This window comes from Staurois parvus, unplaced genomic scaffold (genome assembly GCF_062004578.1).
Source record: "Staurois parvus isolate SC_StPar_1 unplaced genomic scaffold, SC_StPar_1.0 ptg000011l, whole genome shotgun sequence".
In the NCBI taxonomy this organism is placed as follows: domain Eukaryota; kingdom Metazoa; phylum Chordata; class Amphibia; order Anura; family Ranidae; genus Staurois; species Staurois parvus.
The window spans coordinates 18,947,830-18,969,204 of NW_028317807.1; the positions used below are offsets into that span (position 1 = coordinate 18,947,830).

Consider the following 21,375-nt stretch of genomic DNA (forward strand, 5'->3'; position numbering starts at 1 on the left):
GCTCGACCATTACACAGTGCTGGCTGGCTGGCTGCTGATTGGCTAATGCGATCATATGTCATGAATGAATGCATTATGGGTCAGCGCGCCTTGTCTGCGCGCCTTCCCAGACATCCCCGCTCCGTCGCCGCACATGTCGCCGCCATTTTAGGAAAAATTTCGATTCGCGCATCCGAAGCGAATTCCACTTCGCCTACTTCGATTCGCTCATCTCTATTCGCTTTCATTTTTTTCAAAGCAAAGAAGCTCTACTTTCTGCTGTTCGCCATAAATCGTCTCTGGAATTTCAGGGGGACAGACTCCAACTCTTCTGCGACCTGTCCCCGATTACACTGGCTATGCGACGAGATCTGAAACCGATCACCACACATCTTCAACAACACCGTGTCCCTTACCGCTGGGGGTTTCCCTTTCGGCTGATCGTAACTAGGGACAATACCCAAGTTGTGCTCCGTGATCTTCATGAGGCGGACTCCTTCTTAAAACGCCTGGGACTTCCACCTCTGTCTGAAGATGTATCCCCACTGCCACCAACTCCGTCTCGTCCATCCGCTACCCCCAACAAGATCTGGACCCCAGTTCGCAGAGGTCGGAAGAGACTTTCTCGTACCCCACAACGTCCGCGTCTTCCTCGGTCAACTGATCCACCTGCTTGACGATTCTCTGGGGCGCCCTTCTGAATCCGGTGATGAACCTTCCTTCCTGGTTTTTGGTTCTTTTTGTCTTTACATAATTTTCCCACAGGTTTACCTTATCTGTCCGGCCAAATTGTCGGGTGTTTTTCAGGGTTGATTTTTTTTTTTTCTGGCCGGGCTTGACGATCTTTCCGATGTCCTGGATGTCGTGTTGCCCCCGACTTTGTCTAGCCATAGGCCTAGACGACTTGGGTCCCATTGTTATCCCCGAGTTTATATCCTTGCGGATACTTATTAGTGTTAGTTCTCTGTTTTTTGTTTTTTATACTATTACTTTGCACTGTACTGTGTTATTCAACTGTTTTATGTTTTTTGTTTTTCACTATATTACATCGATGGTATTCCATTCATTTTTCATGCTATTACATGTAGGTCAGTTGTCGTTGTTTCATAATGGCGTTGAGGTTTCTGTCATATAACGTCAAGGGCCTCAACTCCATTCAAAAACGGTGGATGGCTTTGAGGGAATTCCGATCCTCTGGAGCAGACAATTTTTTTGTCCAAGAAACCCATTTTAAATCAACTGGCTCTTTTCGTTTTGCCTCGAGATTTTTTCCCCAAGCCTACTCGGCCTTTAATCCTTCTGGGAAGGCCGGGGTGGCAATCCTTATTGGGTCACACTGCTCCCTTCGGGTTGTTTCCTCCAAGGTTGACCATCAGGATCGTTTTATTATTTTAGAGTGTATGCATGGCGAGACTCCCCTTGTTCTGTTGAATTTATATGCTCCCAATACAGGTCAACTGCAATTCCTATCCCAAACGCTCGCTAATCTAGACTCTATTACTACCTCGCAGGTGATTGTAGGGGGAGATTTTAATCTGATTGTTTCCCCCCATAAAGACAGGAAAGTGCTTTTTGAGTCCACCCCCTCGAAGCGGCAATGCTCCTCTTCAAAATCTTTCCGTAAATTGATTAGGGAGCATCGTCTCTTTGACGCTTGGCGGATTAAACACCCCCTTCATAAACAATTTACATTTTACTCCAACCCTCACCGTAGTTATTCCCGCCTAGATCATTTTTTCATCTCTGCCTCTTTGGTCCCACTTCTGGTTTCCTTTGAAATCAATCCCATCACTTGGTCTGATCATGCCTCTTTGACCTTAAATCTTTTTTTCCCCCTGCTATGCCCAAACCGTGTCACTGGCGCCTTAATGAGACATTTCTTTCCACAGACCATCTTAGGGATGAATTGTCACGGGGACTCGATACATACTTTACTTTTAATGTCGGTTCCGTAACTTCTTCCTCATCTCTGTGGGAGGCCCACAAGGCGGTTTTCCGTGGACTCTGTATCTCCATGGGTTCCCATTTAAAAAAGTCCTCGGCGAGTGCTAGGGCCTCTCTCATACAACAGCTCTCGTTGGCGGAACGTCAGTTACTGAATAAGCCATCTATTTCAGGGCTTCAGGAGGTAACATTTCTACGTGACCGAATTAAAGCCCTTGACTCCAGTAAGACTGCACAATCTCTCCTTTCGGTTAGACAGAAATTTTATGAATTTTCTAACAAGCCACACCGTATGTTAGTCAACCATCTCAAAGCCCAGTCCCCCTCCACGATGCCCTACCTTCTAATACAGCCTGATGGATGCCCTACTTATGATCCTCGGGCCATGGCAACCCTTTTTGGCTCATTCTATGGGAAATTGTATAACTGTTTAACCCCGGACCTTCACCCTTCTCTCACACAACCATCGTTTGATAATTTTTTTGACCCCTTGCTACTTCCGAGAGTATCGCCCTCAGACATTGACGCTCTTAATGCGCATATTACGCTAGAGGAATTATTGGATACAATTAAACACCTCCCTTCTCGTAAAGCCCCGGGACCGGACGGACTGCCCTACTCCTACTATAAATCTTTTATTGGTACTCTGGCCCCTCATCTCCTATCCCTTTACCGAGATCTATTTAAGGGAATCATACCCCAGACTGACTTCTCCCGTGCATATATCTCGGTTATTCCTAAGCCTGATAAGGATCACTCTATCGTAGATAACTATCGCCCTATTGCCCTACTTAATTCCGATTATAAGATTTTTACTAAAATCTTGGCCAATCCACTATCCGGTATTATTTCCAAGCTCATTCACAGAGATCAGGTGGGCTTTGTACCTGCCAGACAGGCTGCGGATAACACCAGGAGATCTATTGATCTGGTTGATCTGGTCAACCGTTCCTCTACCCCTACTGTGTTATTGAGCTTGGATGCCCAAAAAGCCTTTGACCATTTAAGCTGGCCTTACATGTTCATGGTTTTGGAGCGATTTGGTTTCAGGGGTTCATTTGTTGCAGCTTTGAAGGCCCTTTATTCATCCCCTTTCTCACAGGTCAGATTAGCTTCCTTTCTCTCACCCCCCTTTCAGATGTCAAATGGCACTCGTCAGGGATGTCCACTCTGTCCCCTGCTGTTCATTCTCTGTCTGGAGCCATTGGCTGTTGCCATCAGGTCGAATCCGGATATCCGGGGGATACAATCCCATTCTCATGAGTACAAATTATCATTATTTGCAGATGACATCCTCCTCACACTTACGAGTCCCCACACCTCTTTACCGATTTTGCACAAAATTTTGAAACAATTTGGGGCTTTATCAGGTTATAAGGTCAACACGTCCAAAACTGAGGCACTTCCAATACATGTTTCTCCTGTTGTTCTTTCCTCCCTTCAGGCAGCCTTTCCCTACCGGTGGTGCACCCACTCTTTAAAATATTTAGGCACCAACCTTACTTCCTCTTACCAATCCATATACGAGGCCAATTTTCCCCCACTGTTTATAGCAATTTCTCGCTCCCTGAAACACTGGGATGCCTTGCCTATCTCTTTCCTCGGTCGTATTAATGTCTTAAAAATGACCGTACTACCCAAACTTTTATATCTGTTTGCAACCCTCCCCGTACCCGTTCCTATGTCCAAGCTTCACTCCCTTCAGAAATCTTTCTTACATTTTATTTGGCACAACAGGCGGCACAGGATTGCTCGTTCTGTTCTGCTTTCCCCACGTTCTAGGGGAGGCTTGGGAGCACCGGATATAATAACTTACTATTTTGCAACCCACCTTCGCTTTCTTCTGTCATGGTCCATTCACTACCCTCCCAATACATGGACTGAGATCGAGTCTTTACAATTGTCCCCAGTTCATCTGTGTTCCCTTCTCTGGTCGACCTCGGCGGTGGATGTCCATTCTTTTCGCCACTCACTCCTAGGCCCCATGCTTTTTTCATTGACTGTTTGGCAGAAATGTAAGGCTAAATTCACATTGGCTTCTCAATGCTCCCCACTGACAAATATCCTTCATAACCCTAATCTTCCAGACAATATGGCCATGTCCCGGATGTCTCTTTGGGTAGTATCTAACCTTTTTCAACTACGTCACCTGGTACACCCGGTGACTCGTAAGTTACATTCATTCTCGGATCTCCAGAGGAAAGCCTCTCTACCCCCTCATCATCTATATGTATACCTTCAAATACGCCACTTTTTCTCTACTCTATCACCCTCATTGAGCTTGGGGAAACCTACCCCCTTCGAACGTCTATGTATGGAAGGTCCCCATCAAAGGGGTATTGTCTCTAGCACCTATAAAATTCTTATGGAGGCCCCCCCTTTGTCCAATGACGCTCACCTTTATATGCGTAGGTGGTCTCAATTTATACAACGTGATATTGACTTATTAACGTGGAAGAAAATATGGGATAATGCATCTAAATCCTCTATTTGTGTGGTTTTTAAGGAAAACATATACAAGATTATGATGTTGTGGTACAAAACCCCGGAAGTTCTTCATGTTTATAATCCGAGTGCTTCTCCTGCCTGCTGGCGCTGTAGTAGCGCTTCTGGCTCTCTTTATCATATTTTTTGGACCTGCAGCTCCATTGCTCCTTTTTGGGAAGAGGTCCGCTCCTTGTTGCAATCATTGTTGCAAGTTTCTCTCCCATTTGACCCACTGCATTTTTTGCTGGGCTTGCCATTCCCGGGTCTATCTAAACTGGCCAGAAAACTTGCTGCACATGTGCTAACAGCGGCCAGGAGAAGTATTCCTATGTGTTGGTTATCCTCTAACCCACCTTCATTGCAAACTTTGTATAAACTTATTACCGATGTAAGACAGATGGAGTGTTTGACTGCTTCACATAGTGGTTCATTTGCTGTATTTGAGATGATTTGGCTCCCGTGGGATACCTTCTCTTCCTCTATGCCAGCCCAAATTGTAAGACCATGATTTTTTTTTTTTGCATTGTTACTATATGACTCCACTGGTCCTGACCAAATGTAATCTTAGCCATCGATGTACTTCTATGTTTTGCTTGTTTTATTTTCCCTTTGTTTTCTGTAACACTTGATTTACTTGAAAACCAATAAAAATTGTTAATACAAAAAAAAAAAGGTCAAGTCCAAGCATGTAGGCCCTTTACAAAATAATCTAGAGTGGGTGGCTGGGGACAAAGAGAAGACAAATTCATTAAATACCTTCTTCAGTTCTGTGTATACAAAGGAGCATGGGGTAGCTCTTGTCCTTAATGGACATGGTATTGTCACAGCCTCAGATGATCCACATTGGTTCACAATTAATATGATCCAGAAATATTTTGACAAAATAAAGATGAACAGAGCACCTGGATTGGATGTCATACACCCACGGGTCCTTAAAAAATTGAGCTCTGTCATTTCAAAGCCATTGTTTCTAATTTTTAGGGACTCTTTAATGACTGGCATAGTACCACTGGATTGGCATAAGGCCAATATGGTGCCTATCTTTAAAAGGGATCAAAATCTTTATCAATTAAGTATAGACCTGTTAGTTTAACTTCTATAGTTGAGAAGATACTGGAGAGTTTAATAATAGACCACATGGAGGAGTTCATGCTTGAAAAAAAAATTTTAAGCAACAGACAGTATGGATTCGTGAAAGACAGAAGTTGTCAAACAAATCTGATTTCTTTTTATGAGGAGGTGAGCAAAACCTCAGACACGGGGGTGGCTGTGGATGTGGTATACTTGAATTTTGCAAAAGCGTTTGACACAGTTCCCCACACACAGCTAATGTGTAAGGTAAAGTCTACAGGCTTGGAAAAATCTGTATGTAAATGGGTAGAAAACTGGCTAAAAGACCGAATTCAGAGAGTAGTGGTTAATGATTCATACTCTGAATGGTCTAGGGTTGTCAGTGGTGTACCCCAAGGTTCAGTGTTGGGATCCTTACTTTTTAATATATTTATAAACAATATTGGGATTCAAAATCCCATTTCAGTCTTTGCAGATCCTTACAGGATGTCTCCAACTTACAAGCCAACCTCAATGCACTGTTTAATTGGGCAACTATGTGGCAGATAAGGTTTAATGTTGATAAATGTAAGGTCATGCACTTGGGGGCTAAGTATATGCATCATACATACTAGGGGGAGTGCAACTGGGGAAATCAATGGTGGAGAAGGATCTGAGAGTTCTGGTAGATCACAAGCTTAATAATGGCATGCAATACCAAGCTGTGGTTTCTAAAGTGAGCAAAATCCTCTCTTTTTTTTAACAGAGGTATAGACTCTAGAGAGAGAGAGATCCTTTTACCCCTGTACAAATCATTAGTAAGACCTCATCTGGAATATGCAGTTCAGTTTTGGGCACCAATTCACAAAAAGAATATTGGGGAACAAGAGAAAGTGCAGAGAAGGGCAACCAAACTGATAAGAAGCATGGAGGAGCTCACTATGAGGAAACATTAAAGGAACTGAATTTATTCTCTCTTGAGAAGAGGAGATTAAGGGGGAATATGATCAACATGTATAAATACATCAGTGGTGCATATAGTGAACTCGGTGTAGAACTATTTACACTGAGGTCATCACAGAGGACAAGGGTGCACTCTTTACTTCTGGAGGAAAAGAGATGTAATCTCCAAATATGGAAAGGTTTCTTCACAGCAAGAGCTGTGAAAATGTGGAGTAGACTCCCTCAAGAGTTGGTTCTGACCAGCTCAGTGGATTGCTTTACAAAAGGCTTGGATTCTTTCCTAGATACACAGAATATAACTGGATATTAACATTTATAGGTAAAGTTGATCCAGGGAATATCCGATTGCCTCTTGGGGAACAGGAAGAATTTTTTCCCCTGCAGGAGCAAATTGTATCATGCTTTGCTGAGGGGGGTTGCCTTCCTCTGGATCCACTGTGGTTATAGGATTATAATTTTTTTTTTTATGGTTGAACTAGATGGACTGTTGTCTTTTTTCAGCCAGACTAACTATGTAACTATGGAATTGTTAGAAGATCACCCATACATACACGCACAAAGGATGAAATGGATGGATATGTGTCTTTTTTCAATCTTATAAATGATGTAACTATGTAAATAGGAATATTTATGTATTGTCCAGCATACGTGTAGATCAGTAAGAGAACAAACTGTCAAAGTTTGTCTAAAAGAAACATAAACTAGTGCAATCCTTAAAAAAAACATCTGTGGACACCCTGTTCAACATTTGGTGTGAAACCACCCATGACAAATGTATTGATGCAATATGTTGCTAATAAATCTGGAAGTGGCTTGAGCATGTGTGTTCCCAGGATAAACAATTTTTCCTTTATGTTGGTGTTATGTGTGCAAAGGCAGGTCAAGTGTGCAAAGGTAGATCAATAGACATTTTACACAAGTGAAATACCTATTTTGCCAAGGATGTTTTTGTTGAAATGCTCTACAAGTAATAAGGTTGGGATTTCTGTTTATGTCTCAGTTATAGAGCTTCACCTTTTTTTTAGAATTCCAAAGTGATGTCTGCAAAGCTTTATGATCAATAGAGGTCTGATTTGAATAAATGTGCTATTGTGTTTCTTCCTATAGAGAATTTGCTTTTAATTTAAAGCTGCCTATGATCTGTTCTTGAACTACAATATAAACCCTTCATACATTCGAAAATCATCTTTTGTTCAAAGTGATACAATGTTTTGTAGGCTTTGTGCCATGGAACAAATAAGAACAATAATCACAAAGAAACAGAGGGGTTCTTTACATAAAAGGGATGAAACAGCTCCCCTTTTTGTTTACTGGTGAAAAGTGCAAGCATTAATTTTACACATTCAAAGTATTGTGTATATAAACCTTCTATCCCTGCTGTCCTGAGTTCACACTTCACTGGGACACATCTAAGCCTACAACATGGGAAAGGTATACTATATTTACTTCCATTTTAGAAATGTTATTGTCTTTAGAACAGCATATTTTTTATTTTACCAAAACAGAATTGCTTACATATTCAAACTTATAGTAATGAAAGAAATGCACAAATGGTTGACATGTGTTACTTTTGACAGATCATCTTCTATGAGGACAGAAATTTCCAAGGTCGCTCTTATGAGTGTAACTCTGAATGTCCAGACCTGTCTTCATACTTTAGGCGGTGCAACTCCATCCGTGTAGAAAGTGGAAACTGGATTCTGTATGAACATCCCAACTACAGAGGACACCAGTACTTCCTTCACAGGGGAGAATATCCAGACTTCCAGCAATGGATGGGCTATAATGATTCTATTAGGTCTTGTCGTCTGAGCCCCCAGGTAACTATCAAACATTTACTTTTTTAACAATGCATTTAAATTGCCATGCAATTGTGTTAAATAGTTTTTGAAAAGCCAAACATTTTTTTTAAAAACAGGCTAGTTTAAAGAAAAAGCCTACTAGATCCTGATCCACTCTTTCCATACCAAACACTGTTACCTAGATGCAAATCTGTTTTTAAGTATCAGTAAAACAACAGTAACATCAGTATGCATTTTCAGTATAATAATGTTTATGGACATTAAAGCAGATCTTTCAAGGTAGTAAGGTTCGTGTTAGGCTATTATTTGCATGTATTGAAAGGCATTCTCTTCTTAGTGTTCTAAGAAGGTACCCCCTTCTAAAGCACCCCAATGCTCTGATGTGCCAATTTTAATTTCTTTGATAACGTTAACACCTGTCACAGGCTTCTGATTAAGTTGTTTTAGACCAATAAAGAGGCACATACAGTAGAAAGAGTACTAGATTCACATAAAAAGTTGATGTGTGCATATTAAAACACCATAGTGCCCCTATTAAGCTGTAGAAGAAAGTGTAAGCAACCTGAACTCACCTGGAATCGCCTGCTATAATATGTGTGGGAGAGCTTAAAACTTTTCTACTATGACAGTTAACTATTTAAAAAACAAATTAATACATTTATTTTAACTATTATTAAGTATATATATTACAGAGTAAGTCCACTTTTGTTGAGAAAAAAAAAAACAATCCCCTCTGGGTGTTCTATGTACTTTGCAGGGGATTTAACAAACTTCGCTAAATATACCTACCTTTTGTTATTCTGAAGAAATATCTGTTTGTTTGTCAATGTCCATGTGCAAAGAGATTCTGTATGGACGAGATTTATAATTATCAATCATCTGCTGCACTTGCAAGGCTCTCATGAGGAAAGTGGCAATATCTGTATCCCTTTAGACATAATTTCCCTTTGGAAGTATCTCACCAAAAATTAATTTTTTTTGCAGGAGATGCCCAAAATCTGACTTGAATGTTAGTGCAGACTTTTTGGAAAATCAGTTAGCCAATCATACAAGCAGGTAATAACATTTCTGGGGTAAGTTCCATACAACATTTGTACAGAATGCCTCCTAGTTGCCATATTGCATTTTACAGAAAATTACAGCACTACATATTGGAAAGGAAAGGTCATTTTTAATAACACTCACTTACAACATGACTTGTGTTGCAATCGTATACACTATATTATTTTTTTCTATTTGCTAGTTTTTCCTCACAAAAGTGGAGTTACACTTTAGGTTTCTTAAGAAACACTTGGCCTTTTAAAAGAGCAAATGGATATTACAACCCCCCCCCCCACAAAATGGGATAGAGGATATTTCTAGTTAAACGCTTTCCCACCACCCTATAGCAGTAATACTGCTACAGGGTGGCAGGGCTGTGCAAAATCATGTATATATATATGTGATTTTGCATTTCTGGGTAGGGGGTGCATGCATGCCCTACCCATGCCGCCGCTGGCGGCTTCAGCTGTCAATCACAGTGGGTGATTACCCGCCGGCACCTGGTGATCGCCTAGTACCACTGAAGGGGGGAAACAGTGATACACACACAGCACACAGTTAACCCTTTGATCACCCCAGATGTAAACCCTTCCTGCCCAGTGCCATTAGTACAATGTCAGTATTTTTATTAGCACCGATCACTGTATTAGTGTTACTGGGGATGTAAGTGGCAGTTAATCAGTTCCTCCCCAGTGTCAGAATACCTGCTGCAGTCCCGCAATAAGTCACTGATCGCCGCCATTACTAGTATAAAAAAAAGAAATTCCAGTATATATACCACCATTTGTAGACGCTATAACTTTCAACCAATTAATTTACACGTATTGGGATTTTGTTTAGCAAAGACATGTAGCAGAATACATTTTGGCCTAAATTTATGACAAAATTTCAAATTTTTAATTTTTTTGTTGGATATGTTTTATAGCAAAAAGTAAAAAATATTGTTTTTACTCAAAATTGTCAGTCCTTTTTTGTTTATAGCGCAAAAAAATAAAAACCACAGAGGCTATCAAATACCACCGAAAGAATGTTCTATTTGTGGGAAAAAGGACATAAATTTCATTTGGGTGCAGTGTTGCATAACCGCAAAATTGTCAGTTAAAGTAATGCATGGAAACAAACAGCCTGGTCAGGAAAGGGGTAAATCTTCTGGAGGGCAAGTGGTTAAGTATCTTTTGCACTGTCAATTTATTTAAAAATTATTAATTTTTTAATCACAGCATCAGGGTTTATTCAGAATCAGGATTTATGAAAGAGAAGACTTCAGAGGTCAGATGATGGAGTTCACTGAAGATTGTCCAAATGTCTATGAGAGATTTCGTTACCATGATATCCACTCTGTTGATGTACAAGATGGATACTGGATGTTCTATGAGGAGCCCAACTACAGAGGACGTCAGTATTACTTGAGACCTGGAGAGTACAGGAGATTCAGTGAATGGGGAGCCAGTCAACCAAAAATCGGTTCCTTCAGAAAAGTCCACCACAGCTATTAAACATAAAACTATAGTTTATCTCTTAATTTCACACAATAAAATATTTAATTAATCCTTTTTGTGACTTCTTATCAAGTTATTTTTAGTTGGTAAAGTTTAAGTAGGGTCATAGGTGTTATACCCACAGCAGAAGAGAGAATAGTATCTGCTCTGTATATTTCCCTTTTAGCATAGATCAAGATTACAATGTCAACATAGGGTTCAGGATGTCTGCATTTTACTCAAGTGGAGTACCTGAAACCAGGTTCCATGTTTCAGGTAATATAGTGAATGTCCCAAATACTGATTTTTTTTTTTTGCTAATTTGAGTACTTTTGTTTTTACATTTAGTAAATCAAACCTCCTCATTTCTTCATCTTGTAGAATTCATTTTACCTTCAATAAGAAGATACATTAGCCTCTTGCACTGTGTGCAGTTTACACAAAGCACATAATTGGAGGGGATTATTCATAATCCATAATGTTGGGCTACCATTAAAGGATATTGCAGTGTCAGAGAAATAAAATCCTCTGTGCAATGCTCCTGAACTTCTAGTAAATATTTGAAAATAAGAAAGCAAGGCTCCACTGCTGCATCCATTTTTCTAATTCAGTTATGTTTTTATTTAGTTACTAACATTTTCAGTAACATGTTGTTTGTTTTCAATTTGTTGTATTTGAAACCATGTATGCCTGCTTGAGAGGAAAACATGAGAACTGAAATTTTGCAAATTGTTAAGAGTTATGTGTGAGTATAACCTGCACAGAGGATTGATCAATTAGACTGGCTGCTGCTAGCAAAATCACAAATGTGTACTGGTTAGCAAATGTGTGAGTGCAAACATAAAAATTGCTGTGCTGCCTCTCCTAAAAGCGACTTTAATTAATTAATTAAATAAATGAATGAACTCCATACTACACAAAGGGGCCCCACAAATGTGCATGTGCTATAATGCCCTGTGGGCTGGCAATTATATCCCTCCTCCCCATTGACTTAATCCCAAATAAACCAATAAGTAAATACATGGTGCTTAGACAATAGTGCTAAAAATAGCACATATAAATGACACCCTTAATGCCATAGCAAACCTGAATAGGGACCAGATGCTTATGAATGGTGAAAAACAGGATTTAGTCACTTGGGAGTAGGGATATAATTGCCAGCCCAAGGGGAATTATAGCACATGCACATTTGTGGGGACCCTTTGTGTAGTATGGAGTTCATTCATTTATTTAATTAATTATTTAAAGTAGTTTTTGGGAGAGGCAGCTCAGAAATTTTTATGTTTGTTAAGGGTAATACTTGCCTTTTTGCACACTCCATATTCACCCCCTTTTGCTTCCTGAACCTCAAGAAAACCTGGCAGTTCTTGGTATGGTACAACGCTCATCCCCATACAAATATGAAACAATCTGTGACTACTTTCTACACTTTGAACACTTACCTATATTGTACTACAACATGCATTGCAAATTATGTAATTGTCTAACCTGAACTTAGAGGTGAATATCATAGAAATATACGGTGGGGTGAATCCTGTCAGTGAATTCTGGCTGTTTGTAAGGATAATTGGCAAACTATTGGCAACAAAAGGCATTTGGGGATGGCCACTGTCATAGGGGACATGTACCAGCACCAAAAATGTTTTCAAAAATACCACACTGAAGGGAAAGGGTCTTTTCATGTACTTTCAAAGAGTGACATTGAAAATGCACAAAGTCTGAAAAATAGAGGCTTGGGGGCGACCTTAAAACCTGTATATGGTGTTATAGAACAGCATGATTTTCACAGGCAGCCTCAGTAGTTGTTTGGGTGGTCCAAAAATCTGCAGCAATAAAAATCAACTCAAGCTGGTGTCCGTGATTCATTCCTCTGCTAATGGTATACCAGTTAAGGTCATTTAGATGGGTAACAGACATGAGTCAAGTTTGTCAAGTTAAACATGAACCATTAGAAACCATTAGAAACTTAAAAACAATTACACATAATTAAAATCCAATTTTACACATCAATATTTTATTGAATAAAGAATATTGGGGCAAATTTATGAAAAGCAAATGAACATGCTCTGAAATTCTTTCAATAAGTAAATTTGCAGAAGTGTATTTCCAAGCATTTATCACACTGCATGGGACAGACGTTAATACAATAAGCCCCCCCAAGTGCATATACAGCACATATAAGAACCTGGAGGTAATCATGCAAGGCATGTAAAACTGTGCCAGCCATCGCATGGTGAACCAAAGTTTGAGTCAATATAGTAGAGGCAAGAGTGAATTTTCTTTTTACAGAACAATGGTAACTGTTCAAAGTCAAAGTCGAAGTCGAAGTTGACCAAACTTGGAAAAGTACAAATTAAATAAATATAAGTGAACAAAGAATGAAAAGACCGATATAAAAGTATGTTCGCAGAAAGTGTAGAGCCTGGTGCATTGCCAATGAACTGACTTGTGCCAAGACTCCACTTCTCTGGCATAAGCATAGTTTATTCTTTAAAATTTAAAACATATGAAGCAAACACTGGAGCACAAGTTGTTGTTGGCTTTAGGTTATTTTTGGTGGTGCATCTTGCCATAGCAATATAATACAGCTTTCTTATCTTTCCATTAGTCGATTTTTTAAAAATGTTTGAAATATTTTCTACATTTGTAAGTTTATTCACAAATGAAAACTTATCCTGGGAGCTGTGCTGTAAAATGTATGTAGATGTACATCACTCTACTGTATTCTTATGTCAAGAAACAGAGACAAACAGAGAGCCTGTCCCAGAATCAAGGCTTTGGAATATTTATTACATGTAATTATTTTTCTTAATAGAGGAGTAAACCACAATGGCAACTGTGATGAACCTTATGTCAGACCCAGGCCACCTTCACCAACTTGTTACAAATGTCTGGTCAAATTCATACCACTGACACTCTCAGCCCACAATCTAAATGCCAGCAGACTGAAAGCTCTTGTTTCTAGGTTTAAACTTGTTAAACTGACAGGGAGCGTGTTGGTCTATTACCATTCACAATAACAATCATGATTTTAATAAATGTCTGTAATACACACTGTCACCACAGACAGGGATATTCAAGAGATTTTCGGCACGGTAGTGTTCTTCAACAAGACATGGATTCTTTAAGTTCTAGCTCGGTGCATTGGTAACAATATTAACTTTTTTTTTCTTTTAGTAACAGGTAAAATGGAGCACACAGATTACTTAACGAAAAGGGAATAAGAAAAGAAAAAGAGACAATAATGCAATAGAAATAAAAACAAAAAGGGTTTAAATATGAAAATACTTAACAAAGATGGCTCTGTGAGTTTAGTAAAGTCCAATGCAGTCTCTTTTCTGGTCCCTGTGAAGGGTATTGAAAGAAATGATCTGACCAATCAAGAGGTTTGATTTATGGCTGATGGGATGTCACAGTCTTATGATTGTCCAGCTTCCACTCCCTTAGATACAGTTTTCTACATTAAAATCTTGGAATACCTACAGTACAAACTACATTTTAGGAATGTATATATTATTGTCCAGCATGGGATTACTTTTTGAATAAATACAAATATGAGGGTATCAGATGTCTATTTCACCTAGGACATGTAATAGGCCTAATCTTCCTGTAAGCAGGGTCCATTTGTTGGCCCACTTAGGTGTATTTCTCTTTTAAATCCTTCCAGGAATGAGGAAGATTTCATTTACTTCCTGGCAGGATCTCTGAAATAGCTGGGGATGAGCCTAGTTTATTTACATTCTGCTGCCAATAGGGAATCCTGCTGACAGCAGATGAGTCATGGTTGTTAAGGATGCGTCAGTCGACTGCTACTTCACAACCAGCTAATCACAATTAATTTGTTATACAACGACTGAATTCAAAAATCTGAATGCAAAAAATTAAACTTATACATTCATTTTTTTTTTCATTATAACTTTTTTTCAGATTCATTTCCATGCATTCTTATGTTCATTTGGAAAATTTGGATACATCCGAATCTCTGAAAACAAAATTTTAAGCTGAAAAAAGAATTAAAACGAAAAGAATCACATATGTCTACTGTGTGTTTATTTTTATAGAAAAAGTAATTTAAATTGGAAGCACAGTATGTCCAGAATATTGCCTTGTTGTTATTACCAAACACATTTTTTTGGAAAACAAATCTGAGGAAATGGTCATTCGGGAACCTAAAGAGAAAGATATGCAAGTGATGAAAGCATTCTAAAATAGTAATTAGTGTTATGGTATAGGTGGTGAAACAGGAGTAAGAAGAGGGAGGGGGATTGGTCTTGAAAGCATATTTTAGGGAAAATGTTTTGTGTAAACACCTGGACCCTCAAAAAATAGAAACTTTAGCATGCAAATCAGAAACCACCATGCAAAATTAACACTATAGCAAATCATATTTTATTATGTCTACAGCATTTATATAAATTTATTATTTTGGTTGAGAATTTGATTTACATGGTTAAATAAAGAAAAAAAGGTATGACTGTATCTTATTTACAGAATCTTATTTTAAATTTGAAAGTATTTTCACATTTCAGCCCAAAATATTAAATTGAACTATTATTTTCACATACATAATTTATAAATTATACAGATCAGCTGCACAGATTATAATTATTTCCCATAGCATTGAAGAGAGGGAAATCAGACAGGCTCCATCTTTATTTTAAAAAAATGTATTCCTCCTGTGCCAAAAACAGAAAAGGGTGTACTAGGTTGCTGTCCATTATTAATAACGATGCAGCACAATGAAATGCAAACATGAATGACAAATGCAGTAGTTAGCCAGCCAAAACATATGTAATTTTTTTTTATCTTTGGGAAATAGTACTCTAACAGATTTTGACTATAGTTGGTGCTAGCACACCATAAACCAACACAAATATTATTACAGAGTACAGGATGTTTTGTACCAAAAATTGAAATTGTTTGCTAACGTGAAACAGCTGCGGAAAAATTGAGTTTCGGGTGCAAGTGGTGCTAAAACTGCATAAACCCACATAGATATTTGTGCAGAGTACAGATTGTTACAAGGCCAAAAAAATTAAATTCTTTGCAATTGTGAAACAGCTGTGGAAAAACTGAGAGTGCTAAATTTTATTATTATTGATTGAATGACAATAATTGGCCTGTCAGAATTTTAGCTCTGAGAAAATAATCAGTATGTAATTTATGAAAACAGGCGGTGATCTGGAATTAAGGAGATTCCCTACTAATTTTCATAAATCAACTGATAATCCGAGTTCTGTATATGCACTAATTTGAAGACAAAATAAAAAGCAATAACGTGCAAAAATATATATTTAATATTAATAAAAATCAATGCAAAATGGTAATGAAATATTATAGGCGATGATAAATAATAAATAATTCAAAATTCAGAATAATGATCTATTCCAAAATAATGGTTAGAAATTCAAACCAGCAGTTACTTTTAAATATTAATGAATTAGAACCAACTGTCTAGAAATGCAGTGTAAGAAACTACCAGTAACTCAGCAACATGTGACAACAGCTATGCAAATCAACCACATGATCACTCTACAACCAGATATTCAAAGCTCAATGAGTATGAATTGATTAAGAATACCATACACAGGCCAATCCAAGCTAATCAGCTTAAAATATATCTGAGGTCAAGATCAATTGTTATACTAAGTTGTCTACCTTGATATATATAAATATATATATATCCAGCTAAACCATTGACTAGAAGCCAAAAGTAGCTTTGGGGATATTTACAATAGAATTTCCCCCCAGAGAAAAAAATACTTCACATCAACTCCTGTGCTAATCATAACCGTTATTGGACTAAACAGTTTAGCAGGCGATATAAGGCTAGTATAAGTTAGCTGAAGAAAATGAAAGTTATAGTTACCAATATGGACTCTATGATGTCAGTGATGTCAGCTTTCAGTCAGCTCACTTCAGGGTGTGTCTGCGTCCGTCTGTTGTCCCTTGTCTCCTGTCTTGTTTTGTGATGTCCTGTCTTTTTGGCGATGATGTGTTCTCCCCCCCGTTTCTGTCTGTCTCCTACTTTTATCCCCCCAAAAAAACCTAGGTGGGCAAATCTTATCTCTCCTAAAAATTACGGCAGACTAGGTGTAATTTTTCTCTACTAATTGACTTCAATTACCTGAAGGGGGCAGTATAGGATTATGAATGATATTGGGTTTCTCTGACATTTCTTCTGTGTCATGTCAAAACTTGACCTTTAACCTTGGCTAGTAAGAATATCATGAATATTAGCGATAACTGCCTTTTTGACAGGGTTGGTTTCAGACAGACTAGCATCCATGTCTCTGCAAATAATTTATTACCATAATTGATTCTGAAGAAGAAAAAAATCCACCTATATATCCTACAAAAAGCTGAAGTCATTTTACTGAGACTTTTTATTATCTCACATCTTTGTAACTTACCAACGTTGTAATCTAATGAACTCAAACTAATTCTTTATAATGTTAAAAACATAATATCCACAATACACCAATATGTATTAATTGTTAAAACCAATTTTATATTAAAAAAAATATATGGTAGATGTATATGGAAATTGAATATAGTAATATAAAACCTGAATTACTTAAGTAAGCAAGTATTCACTTCATGCAATACTAATAATAATACAATTGACATTTTTGGTTAAAATATTCCCGTCAAATAATAACACTATATGCAATGTAAAGTTTAATATGCATTCTTTTTCCTGAGGTTCATGGAAAAAAGATCAGTGTGAACAGTTATTTTGTTATGGTTCAATCTAGACATGGGCTCATCCATTTATCTTACAACTTGCTATCATGTCTTGTCTTTTTCTTGTAGCTGTCTGATACCACCATACCTCCCCCCAAATTTATAACCTGGGGACATAAGCTGTGATGACTTTGGAATGCTCTTAGAATCTGTGTTCAGAAACTATGAAAATAGAATATACAGAACAAAATGGCTTCCAGCATGCCCATGTAGATATGATAAGTTCCCTGTTTCATTCTGTAAGCCCAGAACAGTTCAGACAGGTCCAGTATGATATGGTAACAATGGCAGGGCTACAGTCACAAATCCTAGGGTGCATTTTCAGGCTTGGAGAATAAACAAGTTGAATTTGCCACAAGTTACCAAAGGGGGAAAAAAATCTGAGTTTTACTCTGTGTCTCTGGGGACAACATTGTCTACCTCTTTACTCCTTCCTGATCCCCAGTGCTCTGTCTACAATTCCATGAAATGTCTGCTGTAGCAAGAAGACCAAGGGAATTGTGAATCTGTTGCCCACATTGTAATAGCTCATCACTCATATTCACTAATTTGAGGTCTGCTAATGCATGTGCGGGTGCAGCAGCATAGCCAAGGTAGAGTTCAACTGTGTGGGCATGTCAAATATCAGGTAGTGTGCAGGTAGATGGAGTTCCCACCAAATGTTACCCAGCTACACACTAGATGGGTACAAGCACCTGAAAAGGGTACAAACTTTTCTGGCCTGCCTCAAAAGATCCTGTAAGCCAATGTACCTACCAAGAAAGTGCTGCACCACCAGACTGAGGATGCGTAATAGGCAAGGCACCTGTGAATTTACCCTGCCAAAGGGTAGAGAGCAAGTTATTGCCATTGTCACACATGAGATTACCTGGCACAAGATGGTGTGAGGTTAACCACCTCCTGACCTTCCCCTAGGCATACCTACTGCAACAATATGTGACATGGTTTTGCCTGAGCCATTGCATAGCCAGATGGATGTTTGTGGGGGACTGGTGGTTCAGAGGGTGACTCAAAGAGGGCATTGAAGAGATGAAAAAGATGGAGACTACTGTGCTTTTACTGTAACCAGCTGTATGGGAGCAGAACAGCATCACTAACTCATATGGTGTATCCCATCATGCATTTTTCCTGGCTGCCAGCAGAATTATCTAGTGGGCCATAAATTATATATACATTCTCACCCATACTTGCTGGAGCAGGTGTCTGTGGTCAGATAGATCCACTTACTGGGGTTATAGTTGTGTAGTTGGGCAGCCGATCCTTTCACCCCCCCCTCTCCCCGTCTTACCTGCCTGCCCTTTCCATCAGTTTACTGTATGCTGGCTGTACTGTGATAAGGAAGTGGTGTGTGTTGACTCTCTACCCCCTCTCTCTTAGCAATGGGCCAGTCAGCAGTAATAAGGAGAGAACCAGTTGTTTCTGGAAAAAGGATTCTCCTCAGAGTGTGACAGGAGATTGATGCAACAGGAGCGTAACAGGAGCTGAGTGTGACAGCATTGTGTAAAGGAATCTCCACCTAAGAGAGAAAGAGCCTGGTCAGCAAAGCCCACAGCTGTGTGAGGGACAGTCTGAGGTCCAAATTCAATATTTCCAATGCACATGTTCCTGAAGATGGCTGCAAGTATTGCTGGGTGCTATGGTGACCACAGGCTAGAATCTGTAGACAATACAATAGAAGAAATGTCAAGAAGTAGTCCTGCTTTGCCCCAAAACATTGCTTTGTGATTACTATGTGACCACAAAATAAAGCTTTGGACCCATTTTTGAGGAATTCCTTGGTGTGCTGCTGACATTTCTAAGGGACAGCCAGAGGGTACAGAGCATGACCTGAGTACTGAGGGACAAAGCTACTTGCCAGAGTCATCACAAGCAACCCAAAGTGAGCAGATACTAATCAGAGAGACCACTGCTGCTGTGTGGGTCTAGTGAGAGGGCCTTGTTGCCACTACTTGTTATCACCACTAGAAACTGAGCCATTAGGAACTCTCTACGAGCTACTCCACAGCCCTAATACTGACTGCAGGTTTTATTGATGGCCTTAATGAGCACCAAGGGGCCCCAATGTTTAGCTGAAGAGACAGGACTGAAGGCTGCCCCTAACAGTTGCTGCCCTGAGGCCTTGGTTTTTATTTTTGTTTAGTTTAAGAGGTACCTCTTAATAGTTGCCGCATCTCACGCAATCTCTTCGAGTGCACTCTAACCTAGTGTAGTCATAGCATCATTTATACTGCATTTAACTTTCACCAATATTGTTTATTGCTGATTTACAAACTTACACTTCTGATTCTAATTAGGGGTATAAAATCAAATTTTTGCCAAATTAACATAGCTATTTCTCTGTCTAGCTGACTATGTCATAATATTTCAGGTGTGTGCTTATTAATGTTCAATTTGCAATTTATTCTACCTTGTATTAATAGAATAAGAGCCTTTACCACTAAACGGGTGTGTGTCTATTTACTGGTAGTAACCCAAAGCCTGGTCAAAGGTATTTTACACTTCTGTAATTATCCATGCTTGCAGTGAATTTTAGTCAACCAGGTGTGTCAGAGTGGCCGATGGTGTTTTTGGAGTTGAGGCACTGAACAGAGAAACCAAAGTTACCAAGCAGCTCCTTCAGGGGGGCACTACAGGTGGTAAAGAAAGATGAAGAATTTTGTCAAGGGAGAGCATTCAAGTTTTGCCCACAAAGAGCCGTGTGTTGAGAAGTCCTGTGTCTCTTGATACACATTGTATTCAAATGACTGATGGTATTGTCACACTTGCTATGCTTTAGTCAGACTGCAAATTACTACAGCACGTGTGTTGAAAAAAGCCCACAGAGTTGAGCTCTCGGGATCAGATCGGGGGATAACAATGTCCTTCACCCTCCTTTGCTATGTCTCACACCTCATCATCATACTCTCCCTCATCTCTGGAGTGAACTTGGCAGTTTCTTCCTTTATGTTGCCACTTCCCTCTATTCTCCTATTGTTCTCCTCCTTAGCCTCAGTTACAATTAATTGCTCTGCATCCTCTTGCAGCAAGTGGCTGACACTGTGCTCAAGTAACACAGATGACTCCTCTGTGCTGGTTGATGGCCAAAGGCAGGAGTAGCTGTGGATAGGGAGGCAGAACAGGGCATGTTAGCTACTCCTTGACTTGGAGATAGTGGTAAGGATAATGAAGGCTTGGTAAGCCACTAAACCATTTCCTCTCCTGGCTTTTGGTGTATAGCAAGCCCACTGTCAAAAAAGAAAGAAACACATGCCCTACCTTTAGATACTGCACACTGACCACCACTTTGGCCTAAGGATGCAGATTCTGCTTGCCCCCTGATAGCTGCACAGGAACCACTTCTGTAAAAAAGGGGAAAGAGTGCAAATACCTCCTATTACATAAATCAAAGGTTCATGGAAACAATGAGAAAAAAGGGACCTGAAAGATCTCTTCCACACAGCCATCTGGGCACACAATGCTTCAATCACTGCCAGGTTTGCTTGATAGCAGAGCAATCCTATGTTCACCTGGCAGGGGTAAGAGAATATAGTGTACACCGCACTAATGTAATATAAATCAAGAAAAATTTTATTAAAAGCATAATATTAACATGCAAACTGTCAGCTTTCAACCTTAATTTGGTGTTGTGAAAGCACTGGCTGCAATGGGGTGCTCTTCAGTGAGCCACTGGCTTATGTGTGACAGTTTAACCTTGCCAGTAATTAATGTTTTTTAGATGGACTATGCCCTCAAGTTGAAATTTGGGTGATTCTAAAGCCAGTGATGGTAAGAACAGGCTTTTTAAAACTGTCAGGTTATTGCTTACGTGAGCTCACAGTATAACTGTGACTTTCACTGGTTAAGTTGTTATGTTAGAAAATGTTCAGTAAAGTTGCAACCTTACT

General features: G+C 39.2%; 1 protein-coding gene across 1 annotated transcript; it reads left to right on the forward strand.

Moving 5' to 3' along the window:
- The first annotated feature begins 7,764 nt into the window (after nucleotides 1-7,764).
- Nucleotides 7,765-10,819, forward strand: LOC149473810 (gamma-crystallin-3-like). The gene is made up of 3 exons (XM_089671409.1): nucleotides 7,765-7,854; nucleotides 8,001-8,243; nucleotides 10,487-10,819. The coding sequence occupies exons 1-3, from the start codon at nucleotides 7,846-7,848 to the stop codon at nucleotides 10,760-10,762; spliced, it is 528 nt and encodes a 175-aa protein (XP_089527535.1). The 5' UTR covers nucleotides 7,765-7,845; the 3' UTR covers nucleotides 10,763-10,819.
- The last annotated feature ends 10,556 nt before the right edge of the window (nucleotides 10,820-21,375 follow it).